Source organism: Uloborus diversus, chromosome 3 (genome assembly GCF_026930045.1).
Source record: "Uloborus diversus isolate 005 chromosome 3, Udiv.v.3.1, whole genome shotgun sequence".
NCBI classification, from domain to species: Eukaryota; Metazoa; Arthropoda; class Arachnida; order Araneae; family Uloboridae; genus Uloborus; species Uloborus diversus.
Window position 1 is genome coordinate 178,869,556 of NC_072733.1, and position 16,598 is coordinate 178,886,153.

Here is a 16,598-nt window from a genome sequence, read left to right on the forward strand (position 1 = left end):
AAGCATGATGTGTAGTAACTACAGAGAAAGGCAATAATTTGAAAATTTTTACATTACTTTTCTTAAAACCAGGCCCAAACGCACTAGCACATTATTCTATGAAATATATTTCTCATGCTGTGAATTTCTGTGATTAAATTAGTTGTTCCTATTTATTAAATGTTTTTGTTATAACTTTTTGTAATAACACATTAAAAATTCAAGATTTCATTCTTTTTTTTTTAATTCAATGATATATAAATAAAAAATCTGATGAAGTTTAAGATGTTAGGATTTTTTGCTGACATTTCATAATGTAGTTTTTGCTAGTAAGTTATATTATATTGTACATTTTTATGTACTTAATAAATTATTATTGAGATGGTTGCTATTAATAATATTATAGATTCATCAAAGTGTGATATTGCTGATGCTGGTGGAGTCTACATTTTTTCACCTATATACAGGCTTTTAGAAGGTAAGTGTTAAGCTCTGCAAAATATCACAGGGTTTGAAATAAGGTGTGAGATTGCATAAAGTGTACACAAATTAGGAAAATTGCGTACACTTTACAGTGGGACTATGCCCTAGATTTTTTTTTTTTTTTTGAGTTGATGATGAATTATAAGTGGATGGATATGATGAGGTGATAATCTTTTAATATGGCAGCTTAGAGTCCTACTCTTTCATCTAAACAATTGTGAAATGTATTGACACGTTCTGATTAATTATATATTCTCTAGCCTATAATTAAAAACCTAAACTGCAGTAAAAGCCGACTGTATGAAAAACGCGAGAAGTGGTGTACCTATTGCTGATTCCAAGTAAAATGAAACTTGTTTTTGAAAAAAGAATGGAATAAGGAAGCAAAAAATTAGAAGCCTATATTTTACTGAATAAAATCGACAGTTAAAAACTTGTAAAAGTAAAATCAAGATTTAATTTTCCTGCTTTCTAAAATATTTTTGGAGGGAAAATAAAAATATTTTTGGAGGGGAAAATGTGGCAAAAGAAGCTCCCCATTTTTCTCTAAAACCAGGGATTAATTTGAATGTGGGTTCGGTTTCTTTCCTAATCTTTTTCTCTAAAAGTAGGACAATCAACCTATATTCAAGTAGACATGGTAAGTTCTCTGTCAATTCTTTCCTTTAAATAATTTTCTGAGTGTATTTGGTACTTGATATTATGGTTGAGTTATGCATGATTTTTAGTTGCGATGTTTTCAAGCACTTTATTTTGGACACTCTTTTATGATCATGCAGCGTTTGTAGCAGTAAAAATTACTTCTAACATTTACTTTATAAAAAAATGAATAAATAAAAATTGCACCATAAAACTACCCTCTTAACAGTTTAAGGTATTGTTTATAAGTGTCTAAAATGATTGGTTATGTTTATAAAAGTTTTTACACATACCCTTTTCCACAATGTGAAATTTCTACTTACGCGAGGGATCTTGGAACGCATCCCTCCCGTAAGTTGGGACTCGACTGTATTCGGTAGGTGAACCGAATATTCGGTTCAGCCAAATACTTCAGTATTCAGCAACCGAATAGTAAACAAATTTAATGTTCAATAATTGGTAAATGGACAATTTTTTATATGCTGCATAAAAGTTACAATATAGTACCACAGTACAAAGTTAATTCAAATCGTTACTTATTAATTTTACCTCATTAAATGTAATTTTAATACAAAAGAAAGCACTCATATGTTGAATTTAAATTTTGTTGCTTTTGAATTTCTGTTGGATCTTATGACACATTACATTTGACATGACACAGTAACCAGAAAAAGAAAAACCTCATGTTAAGTAGTAATAAATATATAAAGTCAATTTATTATTTGCTTTCTTTTTATATTCATAAAATACACAACAAAGAAAAAGTAAAACACTTGGATATTAAATTTTGCAGTACTTTAATTTCTAAAGTTTTACACCATATGGAATATTAGCTTAGGTTTAAAAACAACCTAATTAAAATTAATCATTGTAATCAAAGTTTAATAATCCTTTGCAATGAATTTCATTCATCATTTTTTTAACACTAGAATTACGATGGTCTTCGTATACCTAGAATAACAGCTGGGATCATTTTAACCCTCTGAAAAGAAATCTGCATAGTACCCCTGCATAATGTAATTTAATTGTGAAAATTTGTTAAAAATGAACCTATTTATATCAAATACAAAGATAAAGAAGATAGAGAATTTAATTACATGTAATGAACAGGGGTCTGGCCAGAGGATATTTGGGTCCGTTAACGGACCTTTCACAAAATCCCGATCAAACAAAACGGACCTTTCACAAAATCCCGATCAAACAAAACGGACCCTTCACAAAATTCTGATAAACAAGATCAGATCTGTCACAAATTGTTTATTGAAAGAGCAAATTTGAAAGCAAAATAATGCATATTTCTGTGTATAAACCGATCATTTTTGGAACCTTTTTTTAAGTCAAATTAGAGGGATCAGCTTATACAAAATTGGCTAATTTTGAAAAAAAAAAAAAAAAGAGAAAAAATCGGCACTCTTGCGATGCTCCTGCAAGCGATAAATAATTGCTACTGCCAAATAAATATAATGGTTGTTTGTTTTATCACAGCTAATTAGCAGCGGTGTTGTAAACTTTTCTGAAAAGGCATTGGTAAGCACTCCCCCCCCCCCCCCCGCTCATGATTTAATAAACAATAATAATATATATCTGCGAAATGAACTTAGAACTGCCAAGGGATAGTAAGGGTGAGGAAAAAATATGATCACTTTAGATAGGGTTACCAACTTCAAAACTAGCACCACTTAGCATCTGGCGTTGAACCTTTATAATGACTTGAATAGAAAATATTCTCATCATTTTGTCGGCTTGTCAATATTTGCGTTTTTACGGTGCGGTGCGATGTTTAATTGTTATTTTGGGAGAAAATGATATGGATTTTGATTTTTCGATGCTAACAAGGATGATTAACTTTCCGATATGAGAATCATATTTTCTTCTTTTTTCAAGCTAACTTCGCTTTATTAGGATTCAAATAAATGAAAATTCTCTTTATTTCTGTTAGAACTCTCATTTCAAGTTTTTAAAGCAAAATTCCATTTTCTGTTATGAGTCAAAAATTAAAATGCTGAATAGATGGTTTATTTTATTTTATTATTATTATTATTTTTGGGAGGGGGGGGGGGGTCAACTGTGTGAACAGATATTAATGATATGTTATCATAGGACTCTAAAATGCAATTTTAAAATAATTTTATCAAAAATATTTCTTTTACAAGCCGTTTTTATACTTTTGATGCCTTCACTTTGAGAATTGCGATCTCTTTGCATCCGCTATAGGAATCCGATTTTTCGAATTTTTGATGATTATTACACTTTGTTAAGAGGTAAACAATTGAAATATCTTTTTATTTTTGTTAAAATCACGGAATTTATAAGTTTTAAACGAAATTCTGTGCTTTTTAAGAGTGTCTTGGGTCAAAAAGTTGAATGATGAACCCTATTCTGAATTTTGTTTTATTTATTTATATTTTTGTTACAATTATTTTAAATATTGTACAGAAACATATCTAGTATAATTTAACATAATGCAGAATGGTAGATAAATATTGATACTTGAAAGAGCGATGCCCCCCCCCCCCCCCCCCCCCCCGCCAAATATCAGAGAAAAAATCCAGAATGATTTTCTCACCATAGAAGAGGAAAACACTCAACTTTAAGTTTAATTGATGCAGTTTGTGCCATCTCTAAATTCTAAAATTTCGTTTTAACAATTTTTTTTTTTTTTTTGCGAAATTTTTTGATTTTTTACAAAATTAATTCTTTTTTCACAAAATTATTTGATTTTTCACAAAAAACAGACCCTGTGAAAAATCCTGGACAGACCCCTGATGAAGTATTTAAAAAAAGTTTAAAATTAACCAGCTCTGTTTCAGTTACATTTCAGAAACTAGTAACTAACGCTCCCTTTTGTGTACAAAAAGATTATAAATGCTTATATTTCTTGCTGTGATATGTTCCAAGAGTCATTTTTGAGTTTCTGCTCTGTTTCTGCACCAGTAAATGTATTTAGATTTCTTTTTTTCTTAAAGGGGCAAAATAACACCTTCCCATGCTTCTAGGTATAATCCTCAAGTTCGGGTTTAAAATTTTTAAAAATCCTTATATTATTACACAGCAAGGTGATTTAGGAAAAGTCAAGAAATTTTTAAGCTTTTTATGAAAGTACCAAAGAGCAGTTAGCAAAACAAGTGTGCTTGGGGTCAAAATGACCCCTCCCCTAATTCTAGTGTTATGATGATACAATTATTTATCAGTTACCGAAGCGATTAACCTAGCAGAAAACCATTTCAATAGTTTGTACTGATATTTTGAGCAACTTTGTTTGTACTTGTATGTAAGGTAAATGCTAGGTTCTTTATTTTTGATATAGAATCTTTTACTATGATTATCAGTTATCACATTATCTCTGAGGAATTTTTTTTAATCTATTTATGCGGAATTTCAGCCAAACATAAAACAAATAAGTATATTTACTATGTTAATTTATTTTTTCTTTTGGACCACCGAATATTGAGTTTGAATTTGTACTGAATGTTTGGTATTCGGCAAAATATGGTATTCTGTGCATCTCTAGTAAATATTAAAAAAAAGTGGTTTCAATGCACCCTTCAGGATGAGTACAAGGCAACTGTACAGTAAAAGCCTATCTCTTTTGCATACTTGTAACCAGACTTTCTTATAAAAATCAATATTTTGAATCTCCAATTAACGGATGAGAGAAGGAATGCCAAATATTTTCTGGATTGTGCCAAATACAAAGTTCTGTTCTTCACGCACTTTTCTTGTTAAATTTCAAATGAATTCTTGAATTTGATACTAAGCAATTATTTTCTTATACTCTTTCTTGTAATTCATCCCTTTCTGATTGGCTATATTAATTTGAACTTGTAAAAGGCACATTAGTGTATCACGCCATTTTAAAACTGAGTTATTTTAACAATAGCATGAAAGCCAAAACAGATCTAAAGAGTCAAAATCCAATGAATCAATTTAAGATTGCAAATTCATACTCTTATCAGAGAATGGTTCATTTTTGTGATGAAAAATTTCTTTTTGTATTGGGTTCGTTTCAGCGTAAGCAATTTTTTTTTTTCTTCTATTTCTTGGGGCGGTATTTTCACCGAAAAAGAATTCCTGGAAAACAAAGGAAAAGGGGAGTGTTAAATGAATCAGAGGTACTTGTTTGGTGTTTCATGGTAGAATCATACTCGGGTCACTTTTAAGTGTTATAAACTTACTGTAACTAGAAAAATATATTATTTTTAAGTATATTATTTGAAAATAACTTAACAATTATAACCAGAAAAGATAAGGGATAAAAAGTAGCCAAGTGTATTTCATTATGTTTTTAACCACTTTACGGGAAGCTTATTTTTTCATGTAAACAAAAATTATAAAGATTGTTTTATTCATTTAAATTGTTAAGATTTTCTGTTCAAATGTTTTCCCACCAAAGGACCCAAATTTCTTTCATTAATGGGTCCCTGGAACCCAGGTTACAGATAGTGGAAAGCAAACACTGAATGTATTTCTGTGGAAGACTTTGTGCTATCAAATGCATGTGATTAGTGTAGTCAGATAAAAATTATACATCAATTAATTATTAGATATGTACATTTATATTGAGACCATTTGGTGCCCTTACCTCTTTGTAGCCCAAACCATTGTTGCTCAATCATGCATTTATATGTATTATAAACTTCACAGTAATTGAGCATAAAATGTTAAATACTGTATGATTTGCATATGAAAAATCAAGACTCATATATATATATTTTTTTTAGATAATGTCACAGAAGAAGAAATTCCTATGTTTAATTTTGAAGATAAAGGAAAAGATGTGAATTTTATTTACGAAAATATAACAGCAATAACAGGTGTGCATTTTTTTATGCCTTTTTGTGCATGCAATGTTACTGCATAATATCGATGCTATTTAAAATTAAAAATACATAAACAGGTTGCAGAATTATATAATTGAATCTTAGTTTTTATTTTTGCCATTACTAAAAATCCTTTAAAATGTATTGTTTGGTGGTCCGTTTTTTTGCCTAGCAGTCTTTTTTTTTTTCAGAATCGGGACCCTTTTTTAGTTTTTTTTTTAAATTTCAGTTTTGTTTTTAATTTCCCCTGTAAACTCTTCTATACGTTTACTTTTTTTCTAAAAAACCATGAATGTGTTCTTTCCACATCACCACAATGATTTGTAAATTTTTAATCAAATTTGAACATTATTTTCTTTTTAATAGTGTTAATTCTGAAGCAAATTTGCTTTATTTTTTGGGCAAAACCTAAAAGAAAATCAATTCTAATTGCTATTATGTATTCATATTTTATGTATTGAATTGTTAAAAACTAAACAAATTTTTTTAAATATGAAATAAAACATGGGCAAAGATGGAAGATTTATCTGTCCTAAATCAAAAACGAGCTTAAAATTTCAATTTTCGATTAAATTGATTTGAGTTTTTTATACTAAATGTAGGCAGCTTTTGTGCATTAATTTGCTAAAAAACTTCACCCAAATGAATATAAATGCAATTATTTCTAGGAGACACTGAAAATTATCTTTAGTGGGCATGTGTCCTGCAATAATTATATACCTGAGAGCCTTCAGTCACAAAAGCTGAGATGGACACAGTGGGCCTTGGCCCCCATAGGCTGTTATACCACTGAGTAGTTACATCTTTGCCTCAGAGCAACAGTAGGATATTTTGGTGTTATTCCTGAGTGTTGCTCTGAGGCAGCAATATATGTTTATATGCAAAAGCAGTTTTTTGTTTCCTTTATTGTATTTGAATTATATATATATATATATATATATATATATATATATATATATATATATATATATATATATACACACAGTATAACCTTAATTTAACGATTGTCAAGAGACTGGAAAAAGTTATTGTTAAATCAAAGAACAATGCAGTTAAATCCAGACTAGTGAAATGTATCATTAAATTGTGAAAATCATTAAATCAGATATCCTTAAATTGAAGTTGTACTGTATAATGTATATAATACTTTTAGAAAAGCCTATTAATGGAGACAAAGAAGATTCTAGTACAAAGGAACAGTTAATTTGCAATGCCATATCTACTCCATTGTTGTATGATGCCAATTATACACCATCTGAAGAGGCTGAAGTGGCAGAAGACTGGGAAGCAACATTTGATCCGTAAGTATTTCAAAACAACATTTAAACTTGTTTCTGACTATTGTTTCTTAGTTTGTATACAATGAAATTAATTTTGCAGTCAAAACCAAAAGAGCTGCAGAATACATAATTAGGCTTTAACTTATGATAAAATTACTGAGTTGATACCTTAGTTAATAATTTTAAGATCTTAATTAGATTCAATTGAAAATACAGTCACTCCTGCTACAACGCGATCCGACTTACGCGAAATGGCTATAACGCGATTTTTTTCACAGTAAAGAATTTTAGACCTAACGCGAATTCTTCACCCGCAACGTGAGAATTTTTGGAAGAGAATCGTGGTATGTAACAGCTTTGTTATTAGCTACAAAAAACTTTTTTTTTTTTGTGTGAATAAACCCTTTAGCATCGATGAGAGCGGAAGTTCCTACACCGTACTAGTGTGAACATCGCTTACACCAAATAACTACGTACTCCTCATTTTCCATTTATTTTTTTCATTCTAAATGCAAAAGATGATGAAATATAATGACATTAAGAGCGCTGTTTCATCTTAAGTTTCTGAAGACAGAAAGAAAAAGAGAAAGTTTTTCCGACAATTAAAGAAAAGCTAAAGCTTCTTGAAAAGCTGAAGCTAAATTAAAAATTGCGTTGAAGGTAGCACAACAGTAAGGTATGAATGAATCAAACAATTAAAAGTCAAGAAAAGGAAATCCATAAAAGTTCATGGAGTAGTATCTTAGTAAAATGCAAAAAATTACGAAAATGGAAGCTGCTCTTGTATTGTTAATTAAAAAAACCAGGAAGAGGGGTGTTGCTATAGTTGGAAACGTTATAAAAGAACTAGTGAAGCAACTGTACTTAAAAATATATTAGAATAACTGTTTGATTACGCAGCATAAATCACCATTCTCTTTAATTTTTTTAAATTATAAATATCATTACTGGATCTACTGTACAGTACAAGTATAGTGCATTTGCATTTCTTACTATATACTGAAGCACGTACCGTAAACTGGTATGTCTTTCTTTCCCATTGATCACTGATTTTGTGCATCGTAGTAGTAATTTGTGATGAATAAAACTTTTTTTTTAAATACAAGTAAACATTCGGTTCCATATGTAATAAACAGTAATGTATAGTTGAGAAATAGTTTTTAACAGTTTGAAGGGGTGTTTACAAGTGTTTAAAAAAATTGGGTACGTTTATAAAAACTTTTACACGTACCTTTTTCCACAACGCGAAATTTCGACTTACGCGAGGAGTCTTGGAACGCATCCCTCGCGTAAGTCGGGACTCTACTGTACCGTTAAATATTAACTTAGACAAAACTAAAATAATTAGAAAAAACTGTATGTCACTTGTATGCTTTATTTTTACAATTCTGAGACAGTATTAAATTAGTCTATTTACTTGAAATGATTCTGCATAAGTGATGTGGATCGGGTAAATACCCAGCGGGTAGGTAAATATTTTTTGGGTATTTACCCAAGGCCTGGGTAAATACCCAAAAACTGGATATTTTACAAAAATATGCAAAAAGTGAATGGGATTTTTTAAAAAAAATCTAAATGTGAAATAATTGTTAAAACTGATAGATATGTATTACACAGTTTATATTATTTTTTATTGAAAGACTTGATGAAATTATGAAAGAAACATATCATGTGAACCAAGGAATCTTTCTTTTCAATGTCATAATTGGAGAAGTATAAGCAATTCAGTGATGAAATTCATGATTTCAAAATTACAATCTAGGTTAGTCATATCCAAAATGAAAAGAAAAAAACGGAAGCATGAGGGAACAATAATTCTTGTTTATTTTTTGTTTATAGTTTAACATGTGGTGCATTTAGCCCAATGTTACTCTGTATTGCATAAACCACTCTTTTTAGTTTGTAATTAAATTTTATGGTTTTTTGACATATCTATTGAATCCTCCACAGCTGATGAGCTCTGGATTCAACCTTTCAAGTTTTTCTATTAAATTGCTGCTTGTATTTTCCTTTTTCTCATCAATATTTTTCGTATAAAATGCTTAAAATTTATTATTTGGCTTGTATACTTTTTATCTTTACTTGGCTTTGCTGTGTTGTGCATCTATGGGCTTTTGGTGTGGTCTTTTCAATATTTTTCACTTTTATTATAATTATATGTATATACAGTCGACTCCCGCTACAACGCGAAATGACTATAATGCGAGTTTTTCGGGAGCAACAAATTTTAGAGCTAAAGAAAATTTCTCGCTCTCACACCCGAAAATATTTGGAAAGGAATTGTCGTGCTAAGTTTCAGCTTTGTTATTCACTACTAAACATTGACTTCGTGAATGTACTTTCATCCTTTCAACATCACTGACTGCGCAAGTTCCCACACACTGCACTGTAAACATAGCTTTATAAGTGTGTATAACCCTCCACTCCTCATTTTTCATTTATTTATTCTAAATATGAAAGGTGATGAAATAGTGTGACACCTAGGTACGCTGTTTCATCTGAAGTTTGAAGATAGAAACAAAAAGCAAAAGTTTGCAACAATTTAAGAAAAGGTATAAAGTTTTTTATGCGCTTGAGCCAAAATAAAGTGAGTTGAAGGTAGCAAGACACTTAAGTGTGAGTCATACGTATAGTATAAAAGTCAAGAGAAGGAAATCCGTATAAGTCCAGAGCTTAGTTTTAATATGCAGCTCGCAGAGTAGTGTTTAACCAAAATACAAACATTATGAAATTGGAATCTGTTCTTGTATTGTAGATTATAGAGACCCTGAAAAAGGGATGTTACCCTAGATGTAAATGTAACGAAAGTAAAATTCAAAGGTACTGTATTTAAAAATATATTAGAATGACGATCAGATTACACAGCATAAATCATCATCTATCTTCAATTTTTAAGTTATAAATGTAACTTATTGTAGCAACTGTATAACTCTTGAACTAAGTTTGGAGGAAATTCCTGCAAAAGATATAGGTAAATAAATAGTAATAATAAATTGAGCAATATTTCTTTACATTTTAATGTCATGCAGGGACATATTACTGGGTTATAAAAGACTAGGACCTTAAAAAATTGACGTTTGCTTTTTTTTTTTTGTAACCAGTTAGGCTTGCAGAATGGCTTTTTATATCTGAAATTTGGCTATCAACATTGATTAGGCATATCCAACACTTTTAATGTGAATATCATATTAGATTGCTAAGTTGTTTCACACAATAATTCTTTAAATATGTGATCAAAATACAATTTTTGGGCAAAAATTTACTGTTTTGTATATGGTTGGTTATATATATACAAAGCGGAATACATACAGAAAAGTATTTTAGTTGAATGTAACTTTTGGAATAAATACCCGGGTAAATACCTATTTTGGGTATTTACCCGGGTATATACCCTGTGTATTTACCCCTAAAAATAAATACCCGGGTATTTTACATCACTATAGCATAATACAACTTTTTCTTCCAACAACATGATATAAAATCTGCTTTTTTTTCTCCCTTAAAACTTTGGCCTTATCTCCTGTTTTTTCTCCTTGTAAGGTTGGCAGGTCTGATACTGTCTTTCATTTTCTAACCCCATTCCTCAGGGTTTAGGTTGTGACCAAGCGATGTCTGTACATGATAATAAACATGAAATTGAGTTGTTGGGCTGCACTTGAAGTATGGTGTAGTGAACTTAAATTTACCACTTTATTTTTTTAACTGATTTAGTAAAGCAAAGATGCCAACAGGTATCTAAGGAATTATCTTTTGTAGGGGCATCATATAAAGTCCTCTAGAAAGCATTTTATTCCATTTCTGCCATCTGCATATGCGAAACATTTTTTTCATAGAATACTTGCATTACATATTGCAAGTCTGGTTGTTTTTCGAGCAAATTCATGACTGCTGATTTTCCTTTCTGAAATATAGCAGATGTTCCATTGCAGCCAGAAAAAGGTTGAAGAAATAAGATAGACTTTTTCAATGGACCTCCTAAACTGTTTAATAAGTCTAGTTTCTGTTCCATCTTACCTTTTCTTTTCTTGAGAGAAAATTTCTCCTTGTTGGGAGGAGTTCTAGCAATTAGAATTACTAAGAGATCAATATCTTCATCTGAGTAGGGGCGATTGTGCGATAGTGAACACTACTTCAACAATGAGAATATCAGCATCATCTTCGGCTAGCTTCAGAGAAATATATTGTTTTTAAAAGCTAAGAAAAGAGATTGACCTATTTTTATCACTTGCATTATTAAGAAATTTACCTTGATTCAAGGTTGCACTCATCGTTTCATCAAAAATATCTGTTAAAGCTGCTTTGTAGCATCACCAAAGTTGTTCCATGGCTTTAACATTATTATGCAAGTCATCATAGCCATTTAACAGGATTGAAGTGCTTTGAGCAAAGGACCGATGAAGAAGAAACCCTCCATCAACAATGTAATGTGCGATTTCAAAATCAGGATGTGTATCCAAGAAGTTAAACTACTGCACAAAGATGGCTTCTTCATTTTCTCATTCGATTTCATTAAAAAAAAGCCAAGGGCTAGCTCAAAACTCAAGCATTCATGACAATCATCATCGGTTCGTTTCAATACACAAATTTGTTGGAACAACAACAATAGATCAATAGACACAGTAATATCATAGATTATGATTTGGCATTAACATCTTGTGGAGAAAGAATTCTACTCGTAGGTGAATATTTCAAATCATGAAAATTTCCCCCTACTTTTTTCCCCATCATGGCTGCGCCAGTTTTTAGAGCATCAGAGCAGTTTATTACTTTTGGATTTCCTGTAATGCCAAGGAAAAAAAGGGAGGGACATCAAATAAAGTTGATTACAACAACTGAGCACAGACTGGTTGTACTCCCCCCCCCCTCCCAATCCTCAAGGTCAAGCAATTAAGATCCCTTTATTTTACTCTCTCAGAAACAAAACTGATACACATTATTCATTATTCCCCAAAAGCAGATGTTTCCCTCCTCAGATCTTTACCCACAACTTTTATTTAGACTTCTCTCACCCGTCTTTTGATACCCAAAACTAAGGGAAGAACACCAAGAGAGTGGGTGATAGAGAGTTCTGTGGCTCTATTTTCTTAAATGCCACTGGAGAAAAATAAATTGCTCTGAATTTTAACGATGCTGGAAAAGTCTAAGTTAGAAATGATATCCATTTTCTCCTAGATTGCTAAGTTCTTTTCAAAATAGGGGGAAACGTACAGCAAAAAGTCAAGGGGGTGGGGGAGAGATAACAAAGCTTTCTGTGAACATAACCTTGAGTTCTTATATTTTCCAAGTAACACCTTTTGTATGGCTAAATTTGTTGGACTAAAAATCATACAATAACAAGTCTGTTACAATCATGTAAAATTTAATATACTTGTTCATAGCTACTTTTTCATCAAACATTTGCCACCACTTACTTCAGAGATGAGAGCTCAAGGACCAGCATTGCCATTAAAGACACGAAGTAGTCCAGAATTTACATTAGTTCTTGATTTGGTATGTATTTTTTCTCTTGTGATGTTTTAAATTTATGCCTAAAATTGAATGAGTGTCTTTTTTAAATTGATTCTTATGGTTGTGACTAAATTATAGGATGAAACTTTAGTACATTGTAGTTTGGATAAATTAACAGACGCTTCATTTACATTTCCTGTTGTATTTCAAGATGTTGAATATGAGGTAAGTACTTTTTTTTTTAAAGAACCAATTCAAGATTTTCATCCACCATAATTTATGTAATAATTTAGTGAAGAGATTATATATGGTAACGGCACCAGTAGCAGGCATGCTTAAGACATCACTCTCATGGTAACTCAATTTTCTGAGCCTTTTAATGCATTTAGATTATTAAAACTTTTTCTCTCATGCAACTACGTATCATCTAACGTTGGGCTGCTTCTAGATCCTCGGAGTTAATTCTATTTTTATTTGCTCTATTTCGAAAAAAGGTCCGACCCCTAGTAACAAATAAAAATGTCATAATACAGCAGTGAAACTTCACTGGAGTGACCACTCTCTGTTCATGAAAAAAGTGGTCGTTAATGGAGGTTGGTTGCTCTTAGAGGTCCTTTTCCAACATGCAAATATAGCACCATAGTTGTTATTTACCTTCTTCTTGCAGTATATTAATCAAAAACATTATGATAAAAATGTTTAAATAAAGAAACTTTTTTTAATTTTAAATTTAAAATATACTTTTTACATGATTTTTCTATTTAAAAACTAACAGCTTTAAAATATGTGAAGAGATTCCTTTGCTTCAGATTCTTTGTTTTTCCTAAAACAACTTTAGTTTCTAGTTTAGTTTTCAGCTGCAAAAATAAATTACTAACATGTCATTATTAGTACAAGATAAGATTATCTATTTCTGTTAGTTTATTGTGCTGACAGCTTTAGTCGTACAGCATCCCTCAACTCCGCATTTTTATCACTTTCATTTTCCTCATCAGATTCTGTGTGCCTGAAAGACAAAAACATCTATTTACCGCTAATTTCCTTTCTGATTTTCTTTTCTTGTGTAAGTTCATGACTTCTACATGTTTCTCGAGTGTTAGAACTTGCTTTTTCAAAATTTTGACTGCGATGCAGTCACTGAAACCAGTTCTTAAACTACTCAAAGGCACGAAAAATAAATTTTGTCCACTCTGATGAAGTAGGAATGCTCGGTTCTAACCCCCTCTCCCATAAGCAACCAAGAAATTCCAAGAAACAACCTTTTAACAAAGTGCTATTCTTTTCAACCTCCCTCGGTGAAAGGCGAATGCTTGATTTGCCTTGAGATTTGCATGTGCCTCCTTAGCTTCCCAAATGTCCGAAAACAATGCCCTCCTTTTTGTGACATTTTTGAGGTTCAAAGCAGAGAGAGCAAGAAAGGAACACGTTTGAACCCAGAGGAGAATATATTTTAATAGCTTATTCTGGTTTCTTTCCACCTTGGTCAACATGAGAACTGGTCTGTGTATGAACTCCACGTTCTATTGTTTTTTCTTTTGTTGTCTCTCTCTTTTCAAGTTTTCTCTGACAAAAATTCCTATATTTTTTAATGCTGAAGTTTACGACTTGCTGGTCATTGTGAGAGGTTTCAATGGTCTTTCCCAGAGGTTTTTTAGCATTAGTCAAATACGGGGGAAAATTAGGGCCTCAGAAAAGTGGTCGTTTATGGAGATAGTCGCTATATAGAGGTGGTCGCTCATAGAAGTTTCACTGTACCGAGTAACTGGTTGAGGAAAGAATGAGTAATGGACAAAATTCCCTTTTTCTTTTCAAAATGTGCAAAAGTTTTTTTTAAGTAACTAAAGCCTTATTAAATTTTAATGAACATGAAACCCTATCTGACATTGTAGTGGCTGTTCATAACCTTCCACCACTGCCTTGTAAATACCAACTGGCCCATAAAATGTATTCTGATAACTCATGGATGATTGTACGGTATTCATGAACCAGAGCAACATCAGTTTTACCTGCCTAAAAGGCTTATTATTTAAATCCAAACTTACAACTGTCTGTTACTGGTACATGTTTCTCCTTTCAATCCAAAATATTACTGAAAAATTGATAATTTTTTTCCTAACCCTTTGAGGTAGAGTATGGACATTTTCTCCATATAAAACTATTATATGGCGACATAATAGTGTGTATGTTAGGTTTTGTGAAAATTGGTGCAGTATATTTTATGTAAATTAATGAGGCATGTGGATCAATAGGATATGATTGATAAGAGATGTAGAACTACAACTATTTTCCAAAAATTGTTTGTTTTATATTTCAACTCAGAAATATTTGGACAGTTAATAATTTCACTTAAATTTAATATTCAACTAAGAAATAATCTTGAATTGAAGTACAGTAGACCCTCGTTTTACGTGGGGGTTACGTTCCGCAGAAATGCTGCATAAATTGAGACCTAATATTAGTGTTAAAACGGGTTTGGTTCCGTAAATAACAAAATACTTCATTCTAGTGATAACTAATTGTGTAATAAGTTTAATGTGTACTTATATCTACTTTTATGCACAACATTGTATAAAGAAAACATAAATTAATTTCGTGTCTTGTTTATAAAGAGGAGCTGGCTATGATAGTCTTTTGGGAGTTATTAAGAATTTTTCTCTGTAGTTCTTTGCAGAGCATTAACGCATCCATGATCACTTGCGTCATTTCCATGATAGAATTTTCCTTCACTAACAAATCAGAAAGATCATTTCTATTGTCTAGGAATGGCTCAAAATTTTCAGTGTGAACGTTTTTGGTTCTGTGTCATCTGTGTCGGTATTCTCGTTGCTTTTGTCCTCCTTGGTCACTCCTAAAAGCTTTTCTTCCAGTGAGTACTGAACTGTGTGAGTTTAATAACTTTACCTCTGAAAAGGTAAAATGTCTCCAGTGGTCCAAGCTGGATTATTATCACGCCAAAATGCAGTTGATTATGCGCAATCTGCAGTCTCAGGAGTTTGGATTTTGAAAGAGGGGAGAATTTTATCTATTTGCATTGCCGCATCCAAAACCGAAATCGAAACTCATCCGCGTAAAATAAAATAAAGATGTCGAACCTTAAACCGCGTAAAATAAACCCGCGTAAAACAAGGGTCTACTGTTGAAGCATGACAGTATGAATGCATTGATTTCAATTGATATATTTTATTTGTGATGTGTTAAAAAAAAAATTCCTGTGCATTTTTTAAACAGTAATTTTTTGTGCTACTATTGAAATTCTGATGTCTCAATAATATGAAAAAAATATAATTTGTAATCTATTTCTATTCGATAATTTATAAAACAACTTTCGAACTTAAGCAAAACATTTTCCCCTATGGTCCTGGACAGTTGTTTTAGTTATACATGTATTAGTGTGACATGAAATTAAGGATGCCTAAAATTAAATACAGCAGAACAATAGTAAACTACTGTAATACAAGCCTATTAACGCATTTTTCTGTTTTATATTTGTCCCCCCCCCCCAAAAAAAAAAATCTTAGCGAAGTTTCAAATTCTAGTACAATTTTTAATATTATACTTGTACTTGATGAAGACAGGTGAATGGAGTACAAATTGGTTCTCCATGTTTTTTAGGAAAAATTAGACATTTATTGGGAAAAGACAGTTCATTGTGCTTTGTTCAAAGTATTATTCATCATCAGAAACTTTCCCGGTTTTTCTAACCGCATGCATATACTGAAGGCTTCATCTTTAGAGGCTATCTACGAATCAATCCTACTTTTGGTACAGTAGAGCGTGCTTAATTGAGCTACCAATTTTTTGTAAAAAATAATTCTAATAAGCAGGACATTCCATTGTTCGAGATCAAAGTGATAAATTACGATAGTTTGGTACATTGAATATTTTGTTACATTAGCTGAAATTTCAGCAAACAGAATCTTCATATGATGTGAAGTGTGTCTTAGGCAGG

General features: G+C 31.4%; 1 protein-coding gene across 1 annotated transcript in view; it reads left to right on the top strand.

The window, feature by feature from the left end:
* Positions 1–360: 360 nt before the first annotated feature.
* The window catches only part of LOC129219071 (CTD small phosphatase-like protein 2), a 36,824-nt gene continuing 20,586 nt past the window's right edge, over positions 361–16,598 (top strand). The window contains exons 1-5 of the mRNA XM_054853390.1: positions 361–457; positions 5,823–5,915; positions 7,075–7,222; positions 12,580–12,691; positions 12,788–12,874. Of these exons, the coding sequence (XP_054709365.1) occupies positions 361–457; positions 5,823–5,915; positions 7,075–7,222; positions 12,580–12,691; positions 12,788–12,874 (537 nt within the window). The remainder of the gene's footprint in view (positions 458–5,822; positions 5,916–7,074; positions 7,223–12,579; positions 12,692–12,787; positions 12,875–16,598) is intronic.